General features: G+C 42.7%; 1 protein-coding gene across 10 annotated transcripts in view; it reads left to right on the plus strand.

Annotated features, from left to right (window-relative positions):
* Positions 1–27,060, plus strand: part of EVI5 (ecotropic viral integration site 5) — a 131,570-nt gene that overhangs the window by 78,294 nt on the left and 26,216 nt on the right. For 8 of the 10 annotated variants that reach the window (XM_039485077.1, XM_039485080.1, XM_039485078.1 and 5 more), the window contains one exon: positions 16,000–16,095. The exons of 1 other annotated variant lie outside the window; for it this stretch is intronic. In XM_039485077.1, the coding sequence (XP_039341011.1) occupies positions 16,000–16,095 (96 nt within the window). Of the gene's footprint in view, positions 1–15,999; positions 16,096–18,958; positions 19,290–27,060 lie in introns of those variants that run through there. One more of the 10 variants, XM_039485084.1, reaches the window with a different exon arrangement.

A 27,060-nucleotide genomic window follows, 5' to 3' on the forward strand; every position in this document is an offset into this window, starting at 1 on the left:
TCACTACACCCACACTAATACTGATCTGACTGTACATATACAGGTGCTAAATTTAAATCACTGTTTTGGATCACTTTTAGTTTAGGTTAAACACAATGGTAGATAAAAGGAAATGCAAAATTCTAGTACTTAACAGTGGATATAATTGTCTAACAAAATAGCTTTTGATTATTTTTCTATAACCATAGGATATTTAGGTACATTTCGTAATAACCAGGAATGTGGGTTTTTTGATGCGTTGAAATGTAGTTTTCCCTGATCATTTAAGGCATTCAGTTCCTAATGTTGGTAGGTTTTGAGGGTTTTAGTCTGAGTGAACACATTTAAGTGCAAAAAATAATCCATTCCACAGAGATTCCTAAGCAAAATATATATAAACCTGTTCCTTGTTTCATTTCTGTGTAACTCAGAGTACTCAAGTTTTAAAGAGAACTGAAAACAAATATAAAATTTAGCCTCTGTCTAACAGTGTGGACTTAAATCCAAGAAATGATTAAAAAAGTAAACTGACAAGATCCATACCAGTAAATGAATTGTCACCTTTGCCACTCTTCTTAACTCTGCTTCCCCTCTTGTGTTTGGCCACCCACTTGTCAGTTTAAATTTAGATTATAAAGTCTTCAGGGAAGGAATCATGACGTGTTTCTGAGGTATCTAAGGTGCTTCTGAGCTTTTGAAAAATTAGGTTTGAGTACAATAGTTTTCATTTAAAAAAACAAAACAAAACTAGTGATCAGAACTCATTCTCCTATCCTTTAGATCAATCTGGACAGTGGGCAACACTGCTTTCTCCTGGCTCACTTCTAGGCAAATTCAAATAATTTTGTTGCATCTACCCTGTCCCATCCACGTAAAAACTCAGTTGAGAACAATTGTAAAGGAAGTCCATGATTGTGCTAGCTCGCCTCCGCAGTCTAAACTTATAACACTGTTTTTCTAGAATAAAGCCTTTCTGTGACCCCTGTGACCCCTGTTTAACAACTTTTCCAAGTACTGACTTAAGTAAAGAAATTGTTTCCATCTTTTTTAAATTACAGGAAACTTTTTTACTCTTATCAATAGCGGTGCATGATGTTTATGATGTGTTTTTTGAAAGTCTAGAATGAGTCATCCTGAAGTCACTGAAAGGCCACTAGTCACCACATTTACCCTTCTGAATAAACTTCATTTACATTTTCTAATGCAAAGTGTCTCTTCACCACATAGCAAGAGTTTAAAAAGCCTCCCGAGGTGACTGTGAAAGTCAGGGTCAGGCAGATTACTGCTATGTAGACAGTTCTAAATCAGTAAAAACATTTTAGAAGGCAAAAGAGCCTTTCCTTTTGGCTGCTGTTTATTCAGTAATTTCTCATACAGTGATCTGAGGAACTGTAGTGCTCTGATCATCTCAGAGGTAGCTCTGTAAACCATTTTTATCTTAAACTTCTTTTGCACATTTCACATCTAGCTTTCTCAGTCTCTCCACACTTTGAACCTTCACTAATAGGTAGCAGGGGCTATGTGCCTTCCCCACCATAAATGCATTATAAACATGGTCTCAGGATCCCACATAAGATTGGTCACTTGCCTTTGGGAAAAGGTCAGGGAAAGCCAGGCAAATCAGTGATGAAATCTGACATTTCAGCAATGAGAAACAATCTAAGTCTTGGGTGGGCACAGAGGCTTCATCACTAATGCTGAGAAGTGAGCCTATCAGTGCCAAACTTCCTGTGCTGATGCAAAATCCAGCTTTTAAGGAGCCCGTTTGTGTGGGTCTCAATATACAAAGAAACCTGGTTTAGGTTAAACTATTTTCATTTCAAATTGAGGGTTGGGAGGGGGGAGAGCTGGGAAAAGAATTCCAAAAGTGAGGACCAAGAGAACACTGTGCCAGCAGCCTCCTTTTAGATCCATGGGACTCCAGTTCTCATGCCTCCACTATCTATAGGGTGGCAGTGGTGCAGATACACTCTCAGGTAGGAGTATAGGTTGAACTGCTGGCTATTTACACTGTCCTAAGCACTGACTCGGTTATCTGCTCCAAGCGAATCTGGCCAACATGTATCAGATCTTCTCTGGAGCCAGACTCATCCACACAGGGACTTCCAACATTGGTTCAGCTCCCCCAGTGGAGGAAAAAATACCTAGCTTAGACACCCCCTAACGGGATTCTGTTTAGCAGAAGGAATTGTGGTGGCTGAGGCTTCTTGGTTCTCTTGTAACATTGGCTTCTGACAGTCAGTGCCACAAGAGAATGCTTGTTGCAACACCAAGGGGCATTGCTTTTCTAGAATTCTCCCGAGTCAGCAGCACCAGGAAGTGTGGGGGTTGCATCCCACAAGTGTGAACATGCAGAGGCAACACTCCTGGGGGTTTCATTCATTGTCATTCAGATATCCTTGTGATACAACATAGGTTTAATTTGATATTTGAGCATACATTCTGACGTTCTTAAACAACCAAAAAAAAACCCCAACCCCACCGAAATACTAAAAATGTTTAGACTTAATATTTTCTTAAACCCTTTCACTGTCCTGATAACATACACATTGCTTGCCAAAATGTTTGCTGTAGATTGCCTCTTGTCTTTTGTAGATTGGTCTTCAGTTGTCCTATAAATGTGTAGTGTTTAAAATAACACTCATTACTTGCCTAGAGACCAGATACTCTGCTTTGTGTCATGACCTCTACTAACACCACAGATTTTCTGTAATAGTGCTCCCAAAGAAAAACCCACATCCTATGTATAACCTTAGATTTTTTTGAGACCTATGTGAAGAGAGATTACTAATTGCTTCTGTTATTTCCTTTAATGGTGTGATCTCTACCTTACAAAGACTAAGATTCCATTTAGAATGCACAAGTTCAATTCTGAAACAGCCCTGCAGTGAAGAAAAGAGTGTTTGTCAGATATAACTAGCAACTCTAGTTAAAAACAAATAAAATATTATTAAAAAAAACAGTTGACATTTAATACTTTATTAAATTTTTATTTCAGCACAGAACCATGGGAAGCTGAACTAAGTTCTGAGCTAGTGTTAATATTTAGCCCCAGGCAAGATGGTGGATGCAGCATGTTCCCTTTCTGTTGCTTCATAGGTGGTGATGGCTTCTGAAGGAAGCCTCATCAAAAGTTCTATTGTCACAATCTTTGTGGCCATGGTACAAGAATTTCAGGGCGAGGACTTTAAAAAGGAAGGCACCAAAGAGTCCAGAGGACTACTTCTGCTAGAAGGTATGGAGTTGGCTCTGATAGTTTCAGGTATATTTAAAATGTTTTTTATTGAATTAAATTGGAAAATAAGTAGTATGACTGACTGGTAAGTATAGTACTCTTGTGGTTTGCCATCAAGCTCTGCTCTGGAGCACAGTTTAAACTATTTTTCAGTAGTATTGACAAATCGTAGATGCATTTTAGTATGTTGGGAAACTTAGAGCTTCTGGTAGCTGGGTAGCAGACAATTTGAGAAAGTGAGATAAGCACACGAGCTTGGATATTTCTGCTAAGCTAAGCAGTGAGGTAGCTAACAAAGTTGAGAGCAAAGACTGGGATTCTTAAAGGAGCCTAAGGAAGTAAGATGCTCAGTTCCCATTGAAATTCAATTAACTTCCTTAGTTTCCTTTTTTCAAAATCAACCCTAAATGGCCTTAACTAGGTTTCAGAGTTAACACCATTGATGATGATGGTGATGGTGACAATTAACAGCTTTTAGCTCTCTGCAGACACCTAGAGATGAGTTTACCCCTTTTCACATATGTTATTCTTTGCAGCTATAAGGGCTATTGAAAAATGTAACTTTAAAAATCATTTAAATTCTTGATCAAAATATTACAACAAAAACCCACAGCCAGAGAGTCACTGAATATAAAGGGAGCCTGCTCATGGTTAGGGTGCCTCCCCCCTCCCCCCCACACCTTTTCTATAAATCTAGTTTAAAAAAAGAATTATATCTACTGTCTAGGCTTTTGGGCACACTTCATTGTTGAAAAATGCAATGTGATGCACATTAGAAAACATAATTCCAACTATACATACAGAATGATGGGTCTAAATTAATTGTCACTACTCAAGAAAGAAATCTTGGAGTCATTGGGGATAGTTCTCTGAATATATCTGCTCAATGTACAGCAGCCATCAAAAAATTAACAATATTAGGAACCAAAAGCATAACTAGGCTCAAAAGGGAATTGGGTAAGTTCATGGAGGATAGATCATCAATGGCTGTTAGCTGGGATGGTCAGGGATGCAACTGTGTGCTTGTTGTCCCTGAACCTCAGACTGCTAGAAGCTGGGATGGGCAATGGGGTGAATCACTTGATTGCCCTATTCTGTTCATTCCCTTTGAAGCATCTGGCACTGGCCACTGTCAGGACAGTGGGCTAGATGGGCTTTGGTCTGATCCACTATGACTGTTCTTAGGCTCGTACCATTTAAGAGAGCATAAATTAACTGTTTTGGTTGTAGAAGACTTCCCAAATAAAACATTACTAAAGTGTAACTTCAGCAAAAGAACATTGTACTGTGTTCTGTTTTTTTCATATCCTAAACCAACAAGTGTTCCTTATTTCTTTGGTCTTGATAGGTCCTCCTCTGAAATCAGGTCAGACACTAGTTGCATCACAACCTCAGTTTTAAACTGTCATTTGAAAATCTTACTTGGGAACTGTTTGATTTTTTTTTCCCCAAATGTGTTCAGTGTTTAACCATTAGAATACTCAGGAACTATATACATATTCTAAACTAAAGGCTGAGAACAAAATGTTACTGGGCTCTTGTTGTTCTCACCATGAGCCAATAGCCTTCTGCTCTCCTTCTTTCCTTCAGTGTTCTAGTTCTCTTCCAACTTCAGTAGTTGAACTACCATAAACCACAGCAGGTTCCCAGGCTCAGAGGGTTTGGTTGGGGAAAGGGAACAGGCTGCATCCAATCGAGACAAGAGTCTGACCCATTCCTTTCTCCCAGAGGCTAGAAACCTTCCCTTTTCCTAGCACAATATACCCTATTTGGATTTTAGGCACTATCCAGTCTCCAAAGTGTCAAACACCTGGAAACTAATCAGCTCTCTTAAGAGTTATAAAACCAACTGATCATACGACAGGAGTAGGATGAAGATTGGCAGCAGCAGATCAGGGAGAACTTGGCTCACTTGAGAAGCAAAAGCAGTAGTAGGCAGTGCAGACTGTTAGGTGAGGTTCTCCTCATCTCCACCCCCAATACCGAGCCAGAGGGTGCAGCAGCCATTTTCTCCAGTCAGTCCTCTTCCTGTAAATTGCTGTAGTAGCAGCCTAGTTCTCCAGTCCTGAAGTAGATGGGCACACCATCCTGAAGCTGTGGTGGCTGCCAGGATCCCATCTTCAGGTACTTACCTCTTATGGGGTAGATTATGCCTGGTGGGGGTGCCTGGACTAGTTGGTATGGGGTCAGTAGGGCTGCAGGGCTGGGCATGCTTTTCTTCTTCCCTGCTTGTAGTGAATAGGGGTAGCAGCAGCCTTGCATTTGCTACTTTCTCTAAAGCAACCTCCTTCATCAGGAGCATGCAGCCTCATGATGGCAGTCTGTTTCTTCAGCCTGAAGGTAACATCACATTATCTAGTTCTCTCCCCCCACCCCCAAACCTGGCCCCTAGGCAAAGGCCAATTTGAGCCTAGTGCTTAATCCAGATCTGTCTCTAGTTACTAATTTGAGAAGGATACACCGGTAAATGCACTAAGGCATCAAATCCTTGTAATAGATTTAAATTGTGGATTGTGGGAGAGAATAGCCTACATAGCAAATTTCATGAAGTGTTACTATCAGGAGTCCGTAACTTGGTTTCAATTCCATTCAGTACTTGTTATAGCTCCACTTTTCTTTTCAGTTCCTGTCCCATTTCCGTGTCCTTTTCAACCTCCTCAGTTCCCTATCTCTCTATTTCACTTCAGCATTAATTCAGGTCCCTATTATAGCTACCACTTCTCAAACAATAAATTTTCAGCATAGTTCATGACTAGGAACTAAATGGAAAGATCAGTATTAAAGATTGGAATTAATTCCCCCAAATAAGGTCTCTTTACGAAGCCAAAGCTGATAAACAATTTTATTTTTCTCTAGAGCATTGCAGTAAAGACCCAAAGGGAAAGCCTTTGTGCAACTTCCATCTGTAGGTCAACAAATGTTTTGAGATTCAAGGTGTTTGACCATCTCTGGGGCACGTGGTAGTATCTTCACCAATCTCATTTCCGCAGTGGCAGTTAGATCACTGTCACAGCCTAGATGACTCTATCTAGAATTATGATGTGTAAGCAGTAGCCTAAGTTGCCTGGACACAATGACTGATCATAGAACTTAAGATCAGAAGGGACCATTATGATCATCTAGTCTGACCTCCCGCAAGATGCAGGCCACAAATGCTGACCCACCCACTCCTGAAATAATTCTTTCCCTTGACTCAGCTGTTGAAGTCCCCAAATCCTGATTTAAAGACTTCAAGTAGCTGATAATCCTCCAGCAAGCAACCCCTGCCCCATGCTGCGGAGGAAGGCGAAAAACCTCCAGGGCCACTGCCAATCTACCCTGGAGGAAAATTCCTTCCCGACCCCAAATATGGCGATCAGCTGAACCCCGAGCATGTGGGCAAGACTCTCCAGCCAGACACTCAGGAAAAAGACTTTCAGTATCCCAGCATTGACCCTCGGTACTAATTACCAGTGGTCGCACGTTATTTACCTATTGAATAATTCACGTTATCCTATCAAACCACTCCCTCCATAAACTTATCAAGCTTAATCTTAAAGCCAGAGAGGTCCTTCACCCCCACTGTTTCCCTCGGTAGGCTGATGGGTTTTAGCCTTGCTATGGTTAGGTGTTTTCTAAAGATACAAATATGTACAGTATAATTTCATAAGAGATGGGGGGAGGGGGGAAATGGCAAATGTGAAGACACTGTGGTGGAGTGGTCACAAAACTATAGTTTAGATTATAAAGCACAACCTTATGTTGAGTTAAAGGCCCCAACTGAAACTGCATGGTTGTGGAAACAATTGAACCACTGGAAGATCTTCCTTGGAGCCTTGCTGATGCTAAAGGACAACTTAATGAAAAAATTAGGCCTTATATTGGTTTCTGCAATGGCAGTAGGAACTTGGTAAGAAGTTTTCCCCACATCAAGATAGCAGCTGAACATTCATATCAGGGTATCATCAGAATAGAAGATAATTCAGATAATTTTGACTTATGAGGAAATGGGGAGGAAAGGAAAAATCTTCAGTAGATATAGCCTGTTATGAATCTCTAAGCAGTTCATCGTAGTCATGGTCTATCTGTACTGGCTTGTCCTTGTTGTGTCCTTGAATCTCCAGGATGTACACAGAACAATTTAACATGGTATTGTACAGTTGTAAGGACCATTGCACAATCCTTGGTCAGTTATGAGCATCTGTGTAAATGATTCATTTTCTCTCATGAATCTTCTAAGATTTAAATAGGACACATTTTATTGGGTTTAACAAATCAGTGTATGCTCAAATCATACTTTTAAAAAAAATCTTAAGGTGTAAAAGCTCCATCTCATCCTAAACACAGATATACTAAGAACCTTTGTCTTCTGTTGAGCTTTTCCTTTAGTTTGTCACCAGCTGTGCTACCTTAAAATAGGAAGCCTGTTAACCGCTAGTCTGAAATCAGGTCCCTCACAAATATTAGTTGCATTCCCCACCCCATCCTGCTTATCAGAAGCTACCATATGGAAATGGCTAGAAAATAGTTGAGCTCAACATAAGTGAAAGAAAAAAATCTTAAAATATCTCTGAATAGTGAAAAGCAATTTATCCATTTTATGAAGTTAAAAACTTACATTTATTTTCTGCATAAAATACATATTAGTGAGATCTCATCAGTTTTTTGAGAAAATAATTTGAATAAGAGGTTTTTATAATCACACCAAACTATAAATCAGATCTTTACCTAAACACAATTTTATACTTCATAAACTTATGCCACTGATTCATTGGTTAGACTAGATTATTACTGTCTCTTTTTTTTTTTTTTAAGGTGAGATAATTTTGGTAAGAATTTTAATTTAGACTGATCATGACTGTAATTTCTTACATAATGCCTAAAATTTTTTCCAACAAATTGGTGGTACTTTTGAAGTAGTAGCTTTAAATAGTTACATTGGTGATAAGTATCACAGGGGTAGCTGTGTTAGTCTGGATCATAGGCTAACAGACGTTTTGGAGCATGAGCTTTCGTGGATGAATACCCACTTTGTCGGATGCATCCGACGAAGTGGGTATTCACCCACGAAAGCTCATGCTCCAAAACGTCTGTTAGTCTATAAGGTGCCACAAGACTCTTTGCTGCTTTTACATTGGTGATGTAAACTGTCAACCCTAATACTGGTAAATTATTTTCAAAATGTTTAAATACATTGCTATATATTTTCAGTGACATTAGCTCAGTGGTACATTATGTGACTAAGAACTCTAATGAAAATAAACTCTCCATCACTATTGAGAGAGAACATCAGCAGTCATGAAGGACGGCTCTAGTACCTTTTGTTCTACGACCAACTTTGTTTCTCCTTCCCTACATCCTTGCAATTCATAAACTGCTGAAGCTAGACTTAGTGGCTGTAATAAGTAACAGATTAAGAGCAACAACATCAAACTCTTAGTGCTTTGTGTTGCAAGGGGAAGTTGCATCATTTTTCTCTGAAAAGTAACACTTGAAAATGGCACATAGGGAACCCCACGAAGTCAGCTTCTTCCACATCAAATGTATTCCGTATATGAATATTTTTTCTAGTTGCCAGTTCTACAGACACCATGAAATCTGAAAGATAAACTGGCATCTTTCCTTCCCTTGCATCACCAATGAAGATTCTGCAGGCAAAATTGTGCCCTTAGTGAGAGCTGTGTACAGGTGTAACTGATTGGAATTCAGTAAATAATTCTGATGTCCACAAAGGGAATGAAATTAGCTAATTCTGTCATAGCTGAGTTTGCTCTGCAATGTTTGCAGTAAAAACTCACCTTAGTTACTGAATTAAGCAGATTTGTTGAATAAGGTGTCATGTTCACAAAGCCATTTTTCAAACAGAGCCCTCACTTTGTTTCCATATAATGTCAACATGGTTTAATTATACACTAGCTTATCATTTCTGTTGAATTTATTTTTCTGTACTCTTTCTATTACAAGGAATTACTCTAGATACACTGGCCTGATTCTAATGGGTTCTATTCCTGATCTATAGTGGGAGTGAGTGATGTTATTGGGCTGTATCTTTCCCACCTTTCAACCTATTTATTTACTCCTTCCACTTTGTGGCATCAGTCCTCCAACAAAGGAGGAAAGGAAAATTTTGAAACTTCTGCTTATTTATATTAGAAATAGCAGGAACACTTTAAAGCGGCCATAAAAGGGACAGCCAGTTTTATTTGGGGGTGTTGGAGGTTTTTTTGCCCTTTGGGTTGCCTCTAAAACTAGACTGGCAAAAGCATTAAACCCTAAACAGCCCTGCTTTGATGCAGGAAGGACTAGAGGAGCTGCCTTCATCTCATTTTCTGGCTCCATGGCTGCTCATTCTGTGGGTAGATAAATACTGTGTATGTGGGGGTCTCTGAGCTCATCCCTAAATGGTCATTGAGGGATTTGCTTCTAGTGCCCTCTCCCTCCCAATTTGTATGAGGTACACAATGCCACTATACAGATGAAGAACAACAAGGCAGCACGTCTAGATGGGATCCCCACAGAAATCTTTTAAAACCGTGGGCCAGAGCTAATTTGGCAGCTTTACCTGCTTATCCTTCAAATCTGGATAGAGGAGGAGATATCCAGTGAAATGAGGGCTGCCCTGATTGTCACCCTCTTCAAGAAAGGGGATAAAGTGGATTGTGGAAACTATTGTGGTATCTCCCTCCTAGCCATTGCAAGTTCTGGCGCAGATCCTTCTGCCCCTGTCAGAAGAAATTTTCCCAGAGTCTCAGACTGGTTTCTGACCATGTTGTGGAACTGCAGATATGATCTTCACAGCACGGCAGCTGCAAGAAAAGTGTCGGGAGCAAAACCGACCACTGTATGTGGCTTTTATTGATCTAACTAAAGCCTTTGACTCAGTGAATCGCCGTGCCCTCTGGACTGTGCTAAGATTGGATGTCCTGATGATGACATCAATGTCCTAAAATTGCTTCATGATAACATGAAAGTGACTGTTCTGAGCAGCACTGGCTTAGAGAGTGAACCTTTCAAAGTACAAACAGGAGTCAAACAGGGCTGTATCATCACTCCAACCATGTTTGTGGTTTTTATTGCTGTCATTGTTTACCTAGTATCAGAGGGGTAGCTGTATTAGTCTGGATCTGTAAAAAGTGACAGAATCTTATGGCACTTATAGACTAACAGACATATTGGAGCATAAGCTTTCATGGGTGAATACCCACTTCCTCAGATGCATGTGGTGGAAATTTCCAGAGGCAGGTATAAATATGCAGGCAAGAATCAGTCTAGAGATAATGAGGTTAGTTCAGTCAGGGAGGATGAGGCCCTCTCCTAGCAGTTGAGGTGTGAACTCCAAGGGAGGAGAAACTGCTTTTGTACTTGGCTAGCTGTTCAGTCTTTGTTTAATCCTGAGCTGATGGTGTCAAATTTGAAAATGAACTGAAGTTCAGCAGTTTCTCTTTGGAGTCCATACCGAAAACCCACCGACCACTATGCCTACCTTCATGCCTCCAGCTTCCATCCCAGACACACCACACAATCCATCATCTACTGTCAAGCGCTGAGGTATAACCGCATTTGCTCCAACCCCTGAGACAGAGACCAACACCTACAAGATCTTTACCAAGCAGTCTCAAAACTATGATATCCACATGAGGAAATAAGATAACAAATCAACAGAGCCAGACATGTACCCAGAAGCCTCCTGCTGCAAGACAAGCCCAAGAAAGAAACCAACAGAACTCCACTGGCCATCACCTACAGTCCTCAGCTAAAACCTCTCCAATGCATCATCAGTGATCTACAACCTATCCTGGACAATGATCCCTCGCTTTCACAGGCCTTGGGAGGCAGGCCAGTCCTCGCCCACAGACAACCCGCCAACCTTAAGCATATTCTCACTAGCAACCACACCATAGTCACTCTAACTCAAGAACCAATCCATGCAACGAACCTCGATGCCCAACTCTGCCCACATAGTTACACTATCACAGGACCTAACCAGATCAGCCACAACATCACCGGTTCATTCACCTGCACGTCCACCGATGTAATATATGCCATCATGTGCCAGCAATGCCCCTCTATGTACATCAGCCAAACTGGACAATCCCTACATAAAAGGATAAATGGACACAAGTCAGCTATTAGGAATGGCAATATACAAAAAACCCGTAGAACACTTCAACCTCCCTGGACACACAATAGCAGATTTAAAGGTAGCCATCTTGCAGCAAAAAAACTTCAGGACCAGACTCCAAAGAGAAACTGCTGAACTTCAGTTCATTTGCAAATTTGACACCATCAGCTCAGGATTAAACAAACTGTGAATGGCTAGCCAACTACAAAAGCAGTTTCTCCTCCCTTGGAGTTCACACCTCAACTGCTAGAAGAGGGCCTCATCCTCCCTGACTGAACTAACCTCGTTATCTCTAGACTGATTCTTGCCTGAATATTTATACCTGCCTCTGGAAATTTCCACCACATGCATCTGAGGAAGTGGGTATTCACCCATGAAAGCTTATGCTCCAATATGTCTGTTAGTCTATAAGGTGCCACAGGACTCTGTCATTCTTTACCTAAGTGCTGGGAAGTTTACAGCTGGCGTTGAAATCACGTACAGAATGGACGGAAAGCTGTTCAGGCTTAGCAGCTGAAAACCAAGAGTATGATTTCCACGTCTATTGTGGAACTTCAGTATGCTGATAACGCAATCTTTTCCCACTCAGAGATCTTCAGACGATCTTGAATGTGTTTGCTGATGCTTACGCATGTCTTGGTTTCACTCTTAGAGCGCTTTAGTTTTCTTGATATGATCAGCCCTTTCCAAATGAGGTATTATATGCCCTATCTATCAAAATCAATGGAGTGGCACTGGAGAATGTTGATCATTTCCTCTACGTTGGAAGTAATCTTTCATCCAAAGCAGACATTGATGCAGAAATTGAACATCGCCTGAGCTGTGCCAGTGTAGCTTTTTCTTGTTTACGGCACAGGGTCTTTGAAGATCACAACATTCGTACAGACACCAAGCTTCTTTTTATCAAGCCGTTATTCTCCCAAAACTGTTGTATGGTCCAATACTTGAAAGTCCTTGAACGGCACCATCAACGCTGCCTTCGTAAGATTCCGAAGATCAAATGGGAAGACAGGTGCACCAATATTAGTGTTCTGGAAGAGGGTAAAGACCACCAGTATCGAGGCAATGATCATCAGTCAGCAATTCCGCTGGACCAGTCACATTGTCCGGATGTCAGACTATCGCCTCCCAAAACAAGTCCTGTTCTCTCAGCTGAAAGAAAGGTACCATAATGTGGGTGGACAATGGAAGCGTTATAAAGACTTGCTGAAGGACAACCTTAAAATGTAATATTGACATTGATACTTGGGAGACACTTGCCCAGCATTGCTTAAAATGGAGTTAAGTCCTATGTGATGGTCCCCTGCATTTTGAACTTGCTTGCTGACAAGCCAAAGAGGACTAGAGGTGCAGGAGGAAAGAGACTGGTTTCCAGTCATGGTCAACAGCCTCCTGATGAGCCTGAAAACATCTACCCTCATTGTAATAGAACTTGTGGGTCAAGGATTGGCCTTATTTGCCTCCTAAGGGTCCATAACTCCCATGGAAGATGATCATACTCGGTAACGAGTGATTGTCCATTACTGTATATGGATTGCCGTTAGTCTAGTAATATATTCTGTAGTGGATACTTTACAGGTGTTGTATAATTAAGTACAGAAATTGCATTTAATTATCAGTATTAGACAAAGTGGTGGAAGCTAAAATTCAGTGCATCTTAAGACTCCTTTCTTAACTCGTGCCATGAAGCAGTTTGGAAGAAAGTACATGGATGTGAGCTCAGGACTCTGGCCTTTTTCTTAATAGCCTGGTATTTGTGTATATTGTGGTTTTTAATATTTCATATGTCTTAAAAGGAGCTCTCCATGAATGCTTCTCATGTTGGCAATTCTTCAAAAAAGCAGCACTTCTCTCCTCCTCCAACTGGTAGGTTTTGATTTAGAAATGCTACCAGACCTCTAATGCTGGATTCAGTTTTTTCCACTTAAAGAACAGAGGCAACCATTCTTGTCTGGTGTGGAAAATATACTGTCTTCACCAAATTTGTAGCCAGTGTAGGTAATTTTTTAAACTCAAATTGGATTTTTAAAATTAATTACTGTATTTACATTTTTAACATAAGAACGGCCATACTGGGTCAGACCAAAGGTCCATCTAGCCCAGTATCCTATCTACTGACAGTGGCCAATGCCAGGTGCCCCAGAGGGAGTGAACCTAACAGGTAATGATCAAATGATCTCTCTCCTGCCATCCATCTCCACCGTCTGACAAACAGACAGAGTCTAGGGTCACTGTTCCTTACCCATCCTGGCTAATAGCCATTTATGGACCTAGCCACCATGAATTTATCCAGTCCCCTTTTATAGTCCTAGCCTTCACAACCTCCTCAGGTAAGGAGTTCCACAAGTTGACTGTGCGCTGCGTGAAGAAGAACTTCCTTTTATGTGTTTTAAACCTGCTGCTTACTAATTTCATTTGGTGACCCCTAGTTCTTGTATTATGGGGAATAAGTAAATAACTTTTCCTTATCTACTTTCTCCACATCACTCATAATTTTATATACCTCTGTCATATCCCCCCTTAGTCTTCTCTTTTCCAAGCTGAAGAGTCCTAGCCTCTTTAATCTCTCCTCATATGGGACCCTCTCCAAACCCCTAATCATTTTAGTTGCTCTTCTCTGAACCTTTTCTAGTGCCAGTATATCTTTTTTTGAGGTGAAGCGACCACATCTGTACGCAGTATTCATCAGATTCTTTATTTACATGTTATTTCTTTACTTTCTTCCCATTTTATAGTCCTAAGATGCTAAAATGGATGCTTTATACTCTTAGGCTGTGTCTACACGGCACAGCTTACAGTGGCACACCAGTGCCGCTAAAGCCTTACCACACAATGTAGTCACTCTTTATGCTTTAAATGTTCAGAATCAGGGCTGTAATTTTCAGGTTTTTTCCCCTATAGTAGGTTAGTAAAAATCAAATAAGATGCTACCAGTAATGTTTTATAAAGAGCATTTATACTTTAGATTATACCTTTATAATGAACTAAATTTGCAATAGCAAATTTCAGATTATTTTGACAGTCTCAACCTAATTTAATTCCATAATTTAAAACAAAGATTTAAATTGCTCCACCCGGTTTATATCCCATGAGGTGTGAGTAAAGGATAAAATTTTCTTTTTGCTTACAAATAACTGGCTTATCCTTCAAACTTCCATATAATTAAAACTGCCTCTTACCTTCAAATGTAAACATGAAGACATTGTGTTGTCTTTCAACAACATTAGTAACAATGAGGAAGAAGTCAATCTCTTCCGTTATTCAATTTTTCTATATTTAAAATGGCTGCCATTTCCCATTGTATAACAGGGTTGAACATGCTTATACCTTCAGTAAAGATGGTATGAGGAACACTAGCCCCTTAGTGAAAGTGGCCACTGTTTACTGTTGTTTTAATGGGACTGAAAGCACAGGCTGCCCACAGGGAGGAGGTCTTCCTCCCGTGCTATGAGTATCAAACGGAGAGGAGATAGGTCTGCCATAAAATTTGGCTCAGTTGGAAAGCAGTGGGGAAGGAGTGCTTCTGGAGAGAAATTGCGAGCTCTAGTGCTGCGAGCTTTCAGGCCTCTGAAATGTCAACATACTCCTTTTTGTTTTTAGGAGCTGTAGCTGGCCATGGAGTAAATGTGGCAATTGACAGGTTCCTCCCATCCCAGAATGCAGACACCATCAAAAAGGGAATTGGGGAATGTAGAGACCTATAAACTCTCTCCCATACACACTTGGTTCCTTGACTCCTCCACTTCAAACACATCCATACCCCTATATGCCATAGGGGCTGGGGGCATCCCTGTCCCCTTCATACTCCCTGAAACCCTCCTACACTTCAACAATGAAATTCCATAATCAAAAACTGCATTTAAAAGTGATTAAGGTATGACAAGTGTGATTGATATCCTCCAGACCCATCCAAAAAAGCAAGGAAATACCAGGTTACATTTCCTTGTCAGTTGAAGGCAGAAGGAAGTCCCTTATGATGATGCAATACTTTCAATATCAGTGGAAACCTGTTGTATGGGCATTTAAGATGCATCTAACAAGTGTCCCAAAGTTAATACTCCTTACTTTTAAGAAGCTGCATTGAAGAAAGAGATCACACTTACATGAATCTTTTGTTCGTAGACTTATTTTGATTATATGCTGGCTTCCATTCACTAACTTTTAACTCTTCAGACTTCTCCGCAGAGCTCTGCCTGTGTACCTCAACCCTGTACTGAGGGGACTAATTCAGTGTATGCCATTTAAGCCTTCAGACCCTTATTATTCTCTGCGGAGAATAGATGATGGCTGTGGGGAGGGGAGGTAGTTGCTAGTCACTAGAAACTGTGACAACTAACTCGTTTCACAAAGGCCATAGTACCATCTTCAGATGGTGACATTTTTCAGTTACTGCTAGTCTAGGTGAGATTTAAATCAGTGATCTAGAAGTGAAAAGCTCTGTCTTAAACCTAGGGTGACCAGACAGCAAATGTGAAAAATTGGGACGGGGGTGGGGAGTAATAGGAGCCTATATAAGAAAAAGACCCCAAAATCGGGACTGTCCCTATAAAATCAGGACGTCTGGTCACCCTACTTAAACACTTGATTCAGTCAGTCTCCTGAAACAAGACTGAATGTATTATAAACATGAAGATTTCGAACAAGCTTTTTCTTTTTCGATTTCTTTTTTCTTTATCAAAAACAGAAAGAAGAAGGAAAAATTCAAGGGCAGCTTAATAACTCTGACTCTAACCAGTATATTAGAGAACTGAAAGATCAGATAGCAGAGCTGAATGATGAGGTAAGTGATGAAAAAAAGCTGTCATCTTACTCATTTATATCTTTTGTTCTAGTATCTTGTAACAGCATAGCAGTTCTCGCTGATTATGAGGAACTATTGCAGTTTAAAGGTTTGACTTTTTCCATGGTAATATTTTTTTCACCTAACACTGTAAAAATAACATTCTAATTGGTTTAGTGAGTTTTGGGTAAACATAAGGAATCAACATTTTGTCAATCTTTTTATTAATGTTAAAATGACCCAAAAATGTTACCTGCGTTTTTCCTAATTCTCATGAGCTTTTAGGAAAGGTATACAATAACCAGTGGTTGATCATGTGTTGAAATGTTACACTGCATTAGAAGCTCTTGTTAAAAATTAGTTATTTTAATGCTCATTTGCTTTGCTTTTTAAGGTGAAATAAATTAAACTAAACTGTACTTTGTGGTATTTACCGTTGAGAGGAAAGGTCTTTACGTGGAAGTATTACTGAGATTGCTAAAAAAAAGGATGCTTGCTTAATGTCAGTTAACAGATTTCTTTGTTTAAAAATTGCCACAACTTTGAACCGATGAAATTCCTGACAGACTTCCTTGATATAAAGATTTTAGTAATTTTCTGTTAACTATAAAGATTCTGGAGGATTTTAAACACAAAAGGCTTATATAACCAGAACTCTGACTGGTATAGTTCATTTGTTTGTCTCATAACATTATGGAGATATGCCCGTGACTCTTCTGTGCCATGAACAATGTTTAGATAGTCATCTTTGCTTTTTTTAATACTGCTAATGTACACTTTCCAAATAAACAACAAAAATTAATACAGTTGGTTGAAATCTTAGTTGTAGAGCAATGCAACTGGTTCAGTTATTTGCCTTTCCTGTTCTACTGTTCTTTCCATTAAATAATCACACCACTTACTTACCATGATGCAGTTACTGCTTTCATAACACGTACAAACTACTCGACTAAATACAACCTTAAAAGGCTCAACCTTTTTAGGACCCATCCCTTGAGGATTATAATACAGTGGAGAATCTTGCACTGCTGTCTGTACTGTAGATAAAGGACTTCAGTCTCTAAGGCCATCAATCCAGCACCTTGAGCATGCACTAAACTCACTTAAAAATAAAGTTAAAATCAATACCCTACCGTCTTGCATTAAAGAATGTTATTATGTTTAAATGGATACAGTCAACCTGCTTATGCTCTCAAACTTCTTTAAGGGAAGGTAAATTACTTCCGGAATCCTTGGAACATGTATATTTTGCAAAAATGTTAGGAGTAACTAAGGAACAGTGCCTGACTAGTGAAACTTGTAACTGAGACTGGACAGAGTTCAGGGAAAATGGGAGAGGGTCAAAAAGTCAATGAATTTCAGCACAGCTGCTGTTGGAAAACAATGTTTGAAGTTAACTTTTCTTTGTCCGATATCTTGCAAAAGCTGAATGGCTAAACAAAATTTTTGACCAAGCTATTCCTGAGTGTAGTAAACTACATTAGATGAAACTATGTTAATGCATGCTAAGGAACTTTAGTGCGCACCCACAGGTTCCACGTGAGCCAGTTAGTGTGCAACATGCTAATGCACACTTACAGTGGGTAATTGGAAATTAATTTAGCTAATTTGTTCATTAGTATCAACTCTAATACAAAAAAATTGTAAATCTGTAATTTTTTTCCTTGCATGTATGTTTTTGCAGAAAAAAATATTAATGCAAGAGTATCTTGACAAAATGACGAAGCAAAAATATGCTGGTTCAGGTCCTCAGTGGAAAAAAAATCTTTTCTCTTTAGGATTAATATAGTTTAGCAGGTACCTATAAAACTATAGACCAATCCTGATAAAATTTTGTTCTGAAAAGAAAGGTCCTCTTTCTGTGTGGCCCAACAATGGCTACAAACTTTCTCCGTTAGCCAACTGATCTTTGGGTCTACTTCTCTAAAAGTTTATAGAAACGTTAAGAATAAACCTGCAAATTCATCTTCCTGAAGATAGGGCAATGTTGTACATGACATGCTGACCACAGCTATTCAGCTGGCTCAGATGTAAAACACATTCATTGGGATTAAGGAGAATTCATAGGAACTATGTAATGTTACTGCTTTTTAATGCATTATAGCTACATGACTTTAAGTGCACAAACTTAGAGCTGACTGGAAAACAAAAGTCCCTTCCCATGAAAGTCACCTTCTTTTACAAATGTTTTGTCCTATTTTTTTAACTGCATTTCCAGAAAATTTTGGTTTTGCGTAAAGGGTGTTTTTCATTGGAAAATCATTTCAGTAACATTTTCAGCCAGCTCTACGTGAATGCAAATGCTGTTTTATTTTATAGAAAAACTGAGATTAAGGGCCAGATCCTCAGCTGGTGTAAAGTGATATAGAGTCACTGAAGTCAGTGAATCTCTGCCAATTTATATCAACTGATGCTCTGGCTCAATACAGTTAGACTGGACATGGGGTGGAATATGGGCATGGACACAAGTATTTGTTACTGTCTGTGTGGCGGGGGGGAAGCTAAGCTAATACAAGTGTCTCTATATGGAAGTGTTTGCATCAGAAAATCTAGGTAAAAACTTTATTTCTGCTTAAAATGCTGAATTGCTGCGTTTCAGACCATCAGATTATGGAACAAATCTTATTTTAAACTGAAGCTTATGTATCTAAGAGATTTATCTTTGCCCCAGGATAGCCCATTTGTACTAAAAATTGAATGTCTCGTGAGAATTAACTTTAGAGGCCTACACTACTCCCCACCCCTCATTGGACTGCTTATGTGATTATACGGGAGCACCTTGCCAAATCAGGGTGGTGGGACCTACCAAGTTTTGTCATTTTACCACCATATTTTACTTTTTATTTTGTCTTGCACTCAGTAGAATCCTTTTGTCAGGGGACTGATTTGTGTTACCACATTGGCACCAGCACTTCAACTCCTTCTGCAGCCTAACTTCTCCCTCCTGTATAAGCCCTGGAACTGAATCAGTTCCAGTTTTAGTTCTGTGCCACGGGAAACACCTTCTCTCAGCAGCTCTGCTTTATGGAGGGATGGTCGTGGAAAAAGGGCCTGTGGACGTTTGACTGATGCTGACTAAAGGGGATCCACCCTAACCCTTTGAATATCACAAGCTGTTGAACTCTCCTACCCCATCCTCTTAGGCCTGGTCCACACTAGGACTTTAATTCGAATTTAGCAGCGTTAATTCGAATTAACCGTGTACCCGTCCACACCAGGAAGCCATTTAATTCGACATAGAGGGCTCTTTAGTTCGAATTCTGTACTCCTCCCCGACGAGGGGAGTAGCGCTAAATTCGACATGGCTATGTCGAATTAGGCTAGGTGTGGATGCAAATAGAACTTAGTAGCTCTGGGAGCTATCCCACAGTGCACCACTCTGTTGACGCTCTGGACAGCAGTCCAAGCTTCAATGTTCTGACCAGCCACACAGGAAAAGCCCCGGGAAAATTTGAATTCCTTTTCCTGTCTGGACAGTTTGAATCTCATTTTGTGGTTGGACATCGGGGCGAGCTCAGCAGCACCGGCAGCAATGCAGAGCTCTCCAGCAGAGGAGTTCATGTAATCTCTGAATAGAAAGAGGGCCCCAGCATAGACTGACCAGGAAGTCTTGGATCTGATCGGTGTGTGGGGCGAGGAGTCTGTGCTTTCGGAGCTGCGCTCCAAAAAACGGAATGCAAAGACCTACGAGAAGGTCTCCAAAGCCATGAGAGACAGAGGATCCAGCTGGGATGCAACGCAGTGCCGCCTGAAAATCAAGGACCTGAGACAAGGCTACCAGAAGACCAAAGCGGCAAACGGACGCTCCGGAGCCTGCCACCACTGCCCCACCAGTGACCGTGGATTCTGACGATGGGATAGTGTCGACGGCCAGTTCCTCGGCGATGTTCGCGGACGGGGAAGATGAGGAAGGGTTTGTGGAGGACGAGGCAGGCGACAGCGCTTACAATGCTGGTTTCCCCGACAGCCAGGACCTCTTCATCACCCTCATGGAGATCCCCTACCAACCCTCCCCGGCCGTTAACCCGGACCCTGAATCAGGGGAAGGATCAGTCGGTAAGTGCTTAAAACATGTAAACTTTTATTATTAATGGAACAGGAATCTGAACTATGTGAAAAGGAGGTCTATATATATGGGGATATAACAGAAATCCTCCTGGGAGATCTCCACGAAGCTCTCCTGGAGGTAATCGTAAAGCCTCCGCAGGAGGTTCCTGGGGAGAGCTGCCTTATTGGGTGCTCCGTGGTAGCACACTTTTCCGCGCCAGGCTTTCATGAGGTACTCAGGGAGCATTGCCTCCCCGAGCACGGCTGCATAGGGCCCTGGTTTGTGCTGGCTTTCACGCAGCATGCGCTCTATCTCCTTCAGTGACCGTCCTCAGGGTGATCTCGCTCGGAGACTCCTGCATCTAATTAGGGGAATTACTGTAATGTTACGCCTGGTCCAAAGTATTTTTAAAAAATCTCCGGACAGACGGCGTAGCAGAGACTCAGCACACTGCTGCGTGACAAGCGTAACGGAAAGCCAAAGAATCAAATGGACGCTCATGGAGGGGGGGGGGGACTGAGGACGCAAGGTATCCCACAGTTCCTGCAGTCTCCGAAAAGCATTTGCATTCTTGGCTGATCTCCCAATACCTGTACGGTCAAACACATTGTCCATGGCGGTTCAGGGCATAGCTCGTCAATGTACCCCCCTCCCCTACCCCCAGAAGGAAAAGGGAAAAAAAAGAGTCTCTTGACTCTTTTTTAAATGTGTACTGAATGCTGCTGGTAGACGCAATGCTGCGGCACTGTACTGTAGCATCCTCTCCCTCCCCCCCCCCCCGCCCCTGCCTCATGGGTGGCTGATGGTGCAGTAAGACTGATATCCGTTGTCATCATCAGCCTTGCTGTAGATGATGTAGTGCAATACGACTGGTACCCATCCTCGTCATCAGCCCATAAGTAGACGGCCTGATAACCTTCTTCATCATAGCAACAGGGGGCTGAGCTCCATCAGCCCCTGCCCTTCATGTGTAAAGAAAAGATTCTGTACTGCCTGGACTGTCATAGCAGCAGGATGCTGTTTTCCTCTCCCACACACTGCTTAATGTTCTGTCTGGACAATCATAGCAGCTGGAGGCTGCCTTCCCCTCATTTCATTTCAGTAACAAGTCACTGTTTCTTATTCCTGCATTCTTCAGCACACAAATCAGGGGACACTGCAACAGTAGCCCGGGAAGGCTGGGGGAGGAGGGAAGCAACAGGTGGGGTTGTTGCAGGAGCACCCCCTGTGAATGCCATGCAGCTCATCATTCCTGCATAATCTGACACGGAGCGGCTGTGCTCTCTGGTTCTCTGAAACACTGGATCTCTACTACACTAGCCCCATATTCTATGCAGGAATTATTCTATTTTTAGATACCATAAAGGAGGGATTGACTCGGGGAGTCATTCCCAGTTTTGTCTTTTGCGCCCCCGGCTGATCTCGGCCAGGGGCACCAATGACAGCATCAGAAGGTATAATGCAATACGGCTGGTAACCATCATCACCTTGCCAATTTACAATGGCATGGTAGATGGTACAGTATGGCTGATAACCATCTCTGCTGTCATGCAAAAGCAAATGAATGCTGCTGTGTAGCGCTGCTGAATCGCCTCTGTCCGCGGCATCTAGTACACATACGGTGACAGTGACAAAAGGCAAAACAGGCTCCATGGTTGCCACGCTATGGCGTCTGCCAGGGTAATCCAGGGAAAACGGGCTCAAAATGCTTGTCTGCCGTTGCTTTCCCGGAGGAAGGAATGAGTGACTACATGTACCCAGAACCACCCGCGACAATGAAATTTGCACCATCAGGCACTGGGATCTCAACCCAGAATTCCAAGGGTCAGGGGACACTGCGATGGGGTGGAACAGGGGCAGAGTTTATGCTTTCTGGATTGCCTGCAGCAGGAGTGCACACGAGATAGGTGCTGTGCATGCTCTTGTTCACAGACACAGACTAGACTGTGTTCATTGTTCGCAAAAATGTATCTTTGCAAGGAATTCACTCCCTTTTTCCCATCACACAGCTTCGACTGTCTCCAGACCTGCCACAGCATCCCCCTCACAGAGGCTGGCAAAGATTAGGCGGCGAAAGAAAAAGACACGGGACGAGATGTTCGCTGAACTTATGGGCTGCTCCCGAGACGAGGTGGACCAGCAGAGCCAGTGGAGGGAGACCCTCTCTCTGTACCAGCGCTCACACAGTGAACGGGAGGAGAGGTGGCGTGAGGAAGACAAGCAGGCGACTCAAAGGCTGCTTGGACTAATGCGGGAGCAAATGGACACGCTCCGGCGCCTTGTGTATGTTCTGCAGGACCGCAGGCGGGAGGACAGAGCCCCCCTGCAGTGTATCTGCAACCGCCCTCCCCGCCACAAAGTCCCATTCCCCCCTCACCCAAGATAACCAGAAGGAGGGGCTCCAGGGGGCGTTAAAACTGTCACTGCACCCCAGCAGAGTGCTCAAGTACCCAAAAGCTCTCATACCCTAAATTTTGAGAAGTCCTTTCCTTCCCGCCTCACCCAAGCCCCCGTCCCAGTTTCATCCCCTAACTGGCTAGTTGATAATAAAAAATACTTTTCTGTTAATTACTGTTTCCATCATGTTCTTTTAGAGGAGACTGTGTTTGAAGGGGGCGAAGGGGGTTGGTAATTGGACAGGACAGTCACCTTTACCAGGGTACAGACACGGGGGCAGGATCAGCAGCAGGTCACACACACAGTGCAGTCAGTAGGCACCCTGGTCGGTATGGGAGGTGGTTTCCAGGTTCTGTGTGGATGGGGGGATGTGACTTTGTAGCGGGGGAGGGCGGTTACAGATCTTATGCAGCGGTCCTTGTCCTGGACCGCTGAGTCACACAGCAGAGGAATCTGTATCCGTCCTCCTCCGCCACAAGGTCACATAGCCCCCGCACACAGAATCCCAAAAAGGAGAGATGGCAGGCTCCGTTGAAACAACCAGTCCGGCACTGCGGACCGCTCTAGGAGCAGGAGCCTGTCATTCCTCGAGTTCAGAGGCGGTCTTTACATCACCGCACACCCTACCCAGCACAGTCTGCGTCCCAGTTTCAACCCTTTAACGCAAAGTCATTAATAAAGAAACCTTTCTTAAGTAACAATGGAACATGTATTTTATTTTTACACGTGTCTTGGAAGTGGGGGAAATGGGGTGAATGGGGTATGTAACTGCAGAGGATAGTCAACAGTAACTGGGTAAAGAAACAGGGGCAGGTTCAGCTTCTCTGTAAAGAAACTGAACAGTCACAGGTCACGCTGCTCGCTGGTACTTGAAGAGTTCCTTGTCGCTGTCCAAGGCGCCTGTATAGGGCTTCATGAGCCAGGGCATTAGCGGGTAGGCTGGGTCCCTGAGGATCACTATAGGCATCTGCACATCCCCAACAGTTACTTTGTGGTCCGGGAAGAAACTACCTTCCTGCAGGTGTCTAAACAGACCACAGTTCCTGAAAACACGCATGTCATGAACCTTACCTGGCCACCCAACGTTGATGTTGGTAAAACGTCCCCTATGATCCACCAGTGCTTGCAGCACCATTGAAAAGTAGCCCGATTTCTCAGCAGCTGACTGTGGAAGAGGTGGACGATAAGGTGCGAGGAGGTGAAAATGGCCATAACTGCAGCGGGCTCCATGCTCGCAGTGCTGTGGCATCTGCGCTGTCACTGACCAGAAAAGTGCACGAACAGATTGCCCGCAGGCGCTTTCGGGGAGGGAGGGAGGGCGTGATTGACGGTTCAATGATGATAGTTACCCAAAAGCACCCTCAACACATTTTTTCCCCCAGCAGGCATTGGGGGCTCTACCCAGCATTCCAATGGGCAGTGGGGACTGCGGGAACTGTGGGATAGCTTCCCATAGTGCACCGCTTCCAAAGTCGACGCTGGCCCCGTTAGTGTGGAATCACAAAGTCGAATTACTGTCCTTAGTGTGGATACACAAATTCGACTTCGTAAGGTCAATTCCACAAATTCGAATTAAGTTGAATCGAACTACTCTTGTAGTGTAGACATACCCTTAGTCATTCACCTCCAGCCACATGGCATTCAACACTGGTAATAGCTGGCCCACTGGGGACTGCCTTCTAGGGTGCACTAGTTCACCCATAGACTTGTGTTCCTAAATGAGATGAGATGTTTGGGTAGTTAAATTAGTCACTAAACGGTTCCTTATAATTACTGTGGGGATTATATTTGGAGAGAGCCTATTGCCACAGTTCTAGTGACCAGTCAGCTACTTTTTCCCCCTGCCACTGCAAAGGCTCCTGGGATTTGCCTTGGTCTTCCTTAGGGTCCCCTTCTAATAAAAGAAGGTGTCTAATAGAGCTTAAAAAAACTCTAAGGGCAACTCTGCTTCCTCCCAGAGTGATTCAGGATAAATGGATCCATATTCCCGGTGTCAAACATTCTGGATTCTGAAAGGGTATGACGTTTTGCTAGAAGAAGAGATGCAAACCCAGGGAGCTGCCTCCCCTGCTAATGTGTATCCCAAGGGATACATGTTCAGCAAGACATAGCTCGTCTCCTGGTGCTGTGTTCCTTGGAGGAGGTAGTGTATGCAGAATGCATCAGTGTATAGAACGATCCATTCCTAAGGTTTATGCTTCCCTTTATCTTCTCCTGAAGGAAAAGCAGTACAGGTTTGGTGCCATCCCTAAGAGGACAGAACCAAATACCATCCTTTTTAAGAGTCCTCTCTCTCCCCTCCCCCCCCTTGCTCCCATAGAGGGTACTGTTCACTCAGGCACCCTGTGGATAAAATATAGCACCACAGTATTTTGAGTTGTCCTCTGTTTCCATCTTAAAACCCTCTTTGTCCTGGGTTCAGGCCATTCATTAGCAAACCTGTAGTAGTGGTGCAGATGTCAGAGCCTCACTAAGGCAAGGTCTATACTACCACTATAGTATAATTTACGTCGGTAAGTGGTGTGAAAAAGCCATTCCTCTAAATGATGTACAGTACACTGACCTAAGTGCTGGTGTGGACAGCCCTATGTCAGCAGGAGAAGCTCTCCTGCTGACATAGATACCACTTCTTGCGGAGATGGATTTATTATGCTGATGGGACTGAGCTCTTTATAGAGCATCTTCACCAGATGCACCACAGTAGCACAACTGCACTGCTGTAGTGCTTCTAGCATAGACTAGCTCTTAGGTAAAGCTTCTATTGGGTCCAACCATGATCAGAATTGGTATGGATGCCTCTCAGGGTTTGGGGGAGCCCTAATGCTATCATACTCTTGCCAAGAGAGATGGTTTTCAACAGAAGGCATGAAGAACATGAGCTGCCTGAATTGAGCCACTGGGAATGCCTTCAAATGCCTTTCTCCTCTCTTGACCTCATCTGCCTTCCTAATGATCAGACAACAGGAACACAAAGGCTTAGCTCCCATCTGCCTGTCGACATGAGGCTTTTCTGTATAGGAGACATCCTCCAGAAGCCTCCTTTGGGCAGAGAAGAAACCACTCTGCATTACAGCAGTCAAGGGCAAGCTCAACATGAGGGCAGGGGACTGGACTCGATAACCTCTCGAGGTCCCTTCCAGTCCTACAATCTATGAAAATTATGCATATTTATTAACACACAAGCCCGTTGACTCAACCATTACAACCTTTCGCCAAGGAAATGGGAATTGAACAGTAGGGTTTTCCACCCAGTGTTCTCAAATGGGGCACTTGCTAAATTCTTCTTTGCATTCTGCAAGAACAAAAGCCTTGGATCTGGTCTGTTCCAGGCACTGGGAGAAATGGGCAAGGAAGACAGATGCCTTCTCATTCAACTACTCTGAATGTCAGGATTCCAACGTAAATTGAAGACAGGAATTGCCCTTGTTGAGCTGTCCTCGGCATACGACACTGTCTGGAGACAGGGCCTCCTCCTCAAGGTCTCCCGCATCATTCACTGTTGGTGAATGATCTGCCTCTTGGCAGCAATGACTGGGGACCGCCACTTTAAGGTAAACTTTAAGAATTCTTGATCTACTGATCTGGCCATTAATTTGGGCATCCCTCAGGGCTCTGTCCGGGGCCCAGTGATTTTTAATCTATATACCGCAAATATACCAGCGATGGAGTCAAGGAAATTCTTGTATGCAGATGATATTGCCCTAGCTATTCAGCGTACAAGCCTCCATACAATCAGCTGCACCCTAACCCAAGATCTTAGCACAATGGCTGATTATTTCCAATGCTGGAAACTTAGGCCTAATCCAAAAAAACCACATGGTAATTGCTTTCCATCTGAACAATAAAATGGCTCTTACCAGACTTGATGTGCAGTTCTGTGGTGAGTCTCAATGGAGAGTCACGTGGAGCACTTCGACTACTCAGAACAAACAGCTAGTCGTTGATCCTGTTGAGGAACCACCAGGTTTTGATTTATGTTGGAAAGACTGGTGCTGATTGAATTGCATCAGGACATCTCATGGGAGATGTGGACAAACCCTCTTAAATGGAAAATGATGCAAACACCTCTGACTCTGGTCACCAGGCACAAACAATGGAGCACGTCATATCTGAATGTTACCTTTGTTCTTTCGCCGGGGGCCTGAAGGACATTCACCAGCTCACTGCTGCGGCAATGTGCTGGCTATCAAACTTAGATATAAATTTTGTAATTGTTGCTACCTACTGAAGCCATATGGAAGAAGGTCTGATGTATTCCTTGCCTCCTCTCTTACCTCTTGGTGATTCTGGCAAGAAGATCAGATTGGGCAGGGCTGGGGTGAACCTGATAGCCTCCTAAAGACTCTCCGGCCCTGGTTCCCTTGACTCCAAGAGACGTCTACCCTTCTTGGGAGCTGCTTTTCTCAGAAGGAATCCTGATGCAAGGCCCAATTAAGTTCCAAGATCCAGCTAACAGCTTGGAACTTGAGAGTGTAGAACTCTAAATGTTTAGATATTTTGATGCCATGGTGGATTTATTC

This window comes from Mauremys reevesii, linkage group 8 (genome assembly GCF_016161935.1).
Source record: "Mauremys reevesii isolate NIE-2019 linkage group 8, ASM1616193v1, whole genome shotgun sequence".
Taxonomy (NCBI): Eukaryota; Metazoa; Chordata; order Testudines; family Geoemydidae; genus Mauremys; species Mauremys reevesii.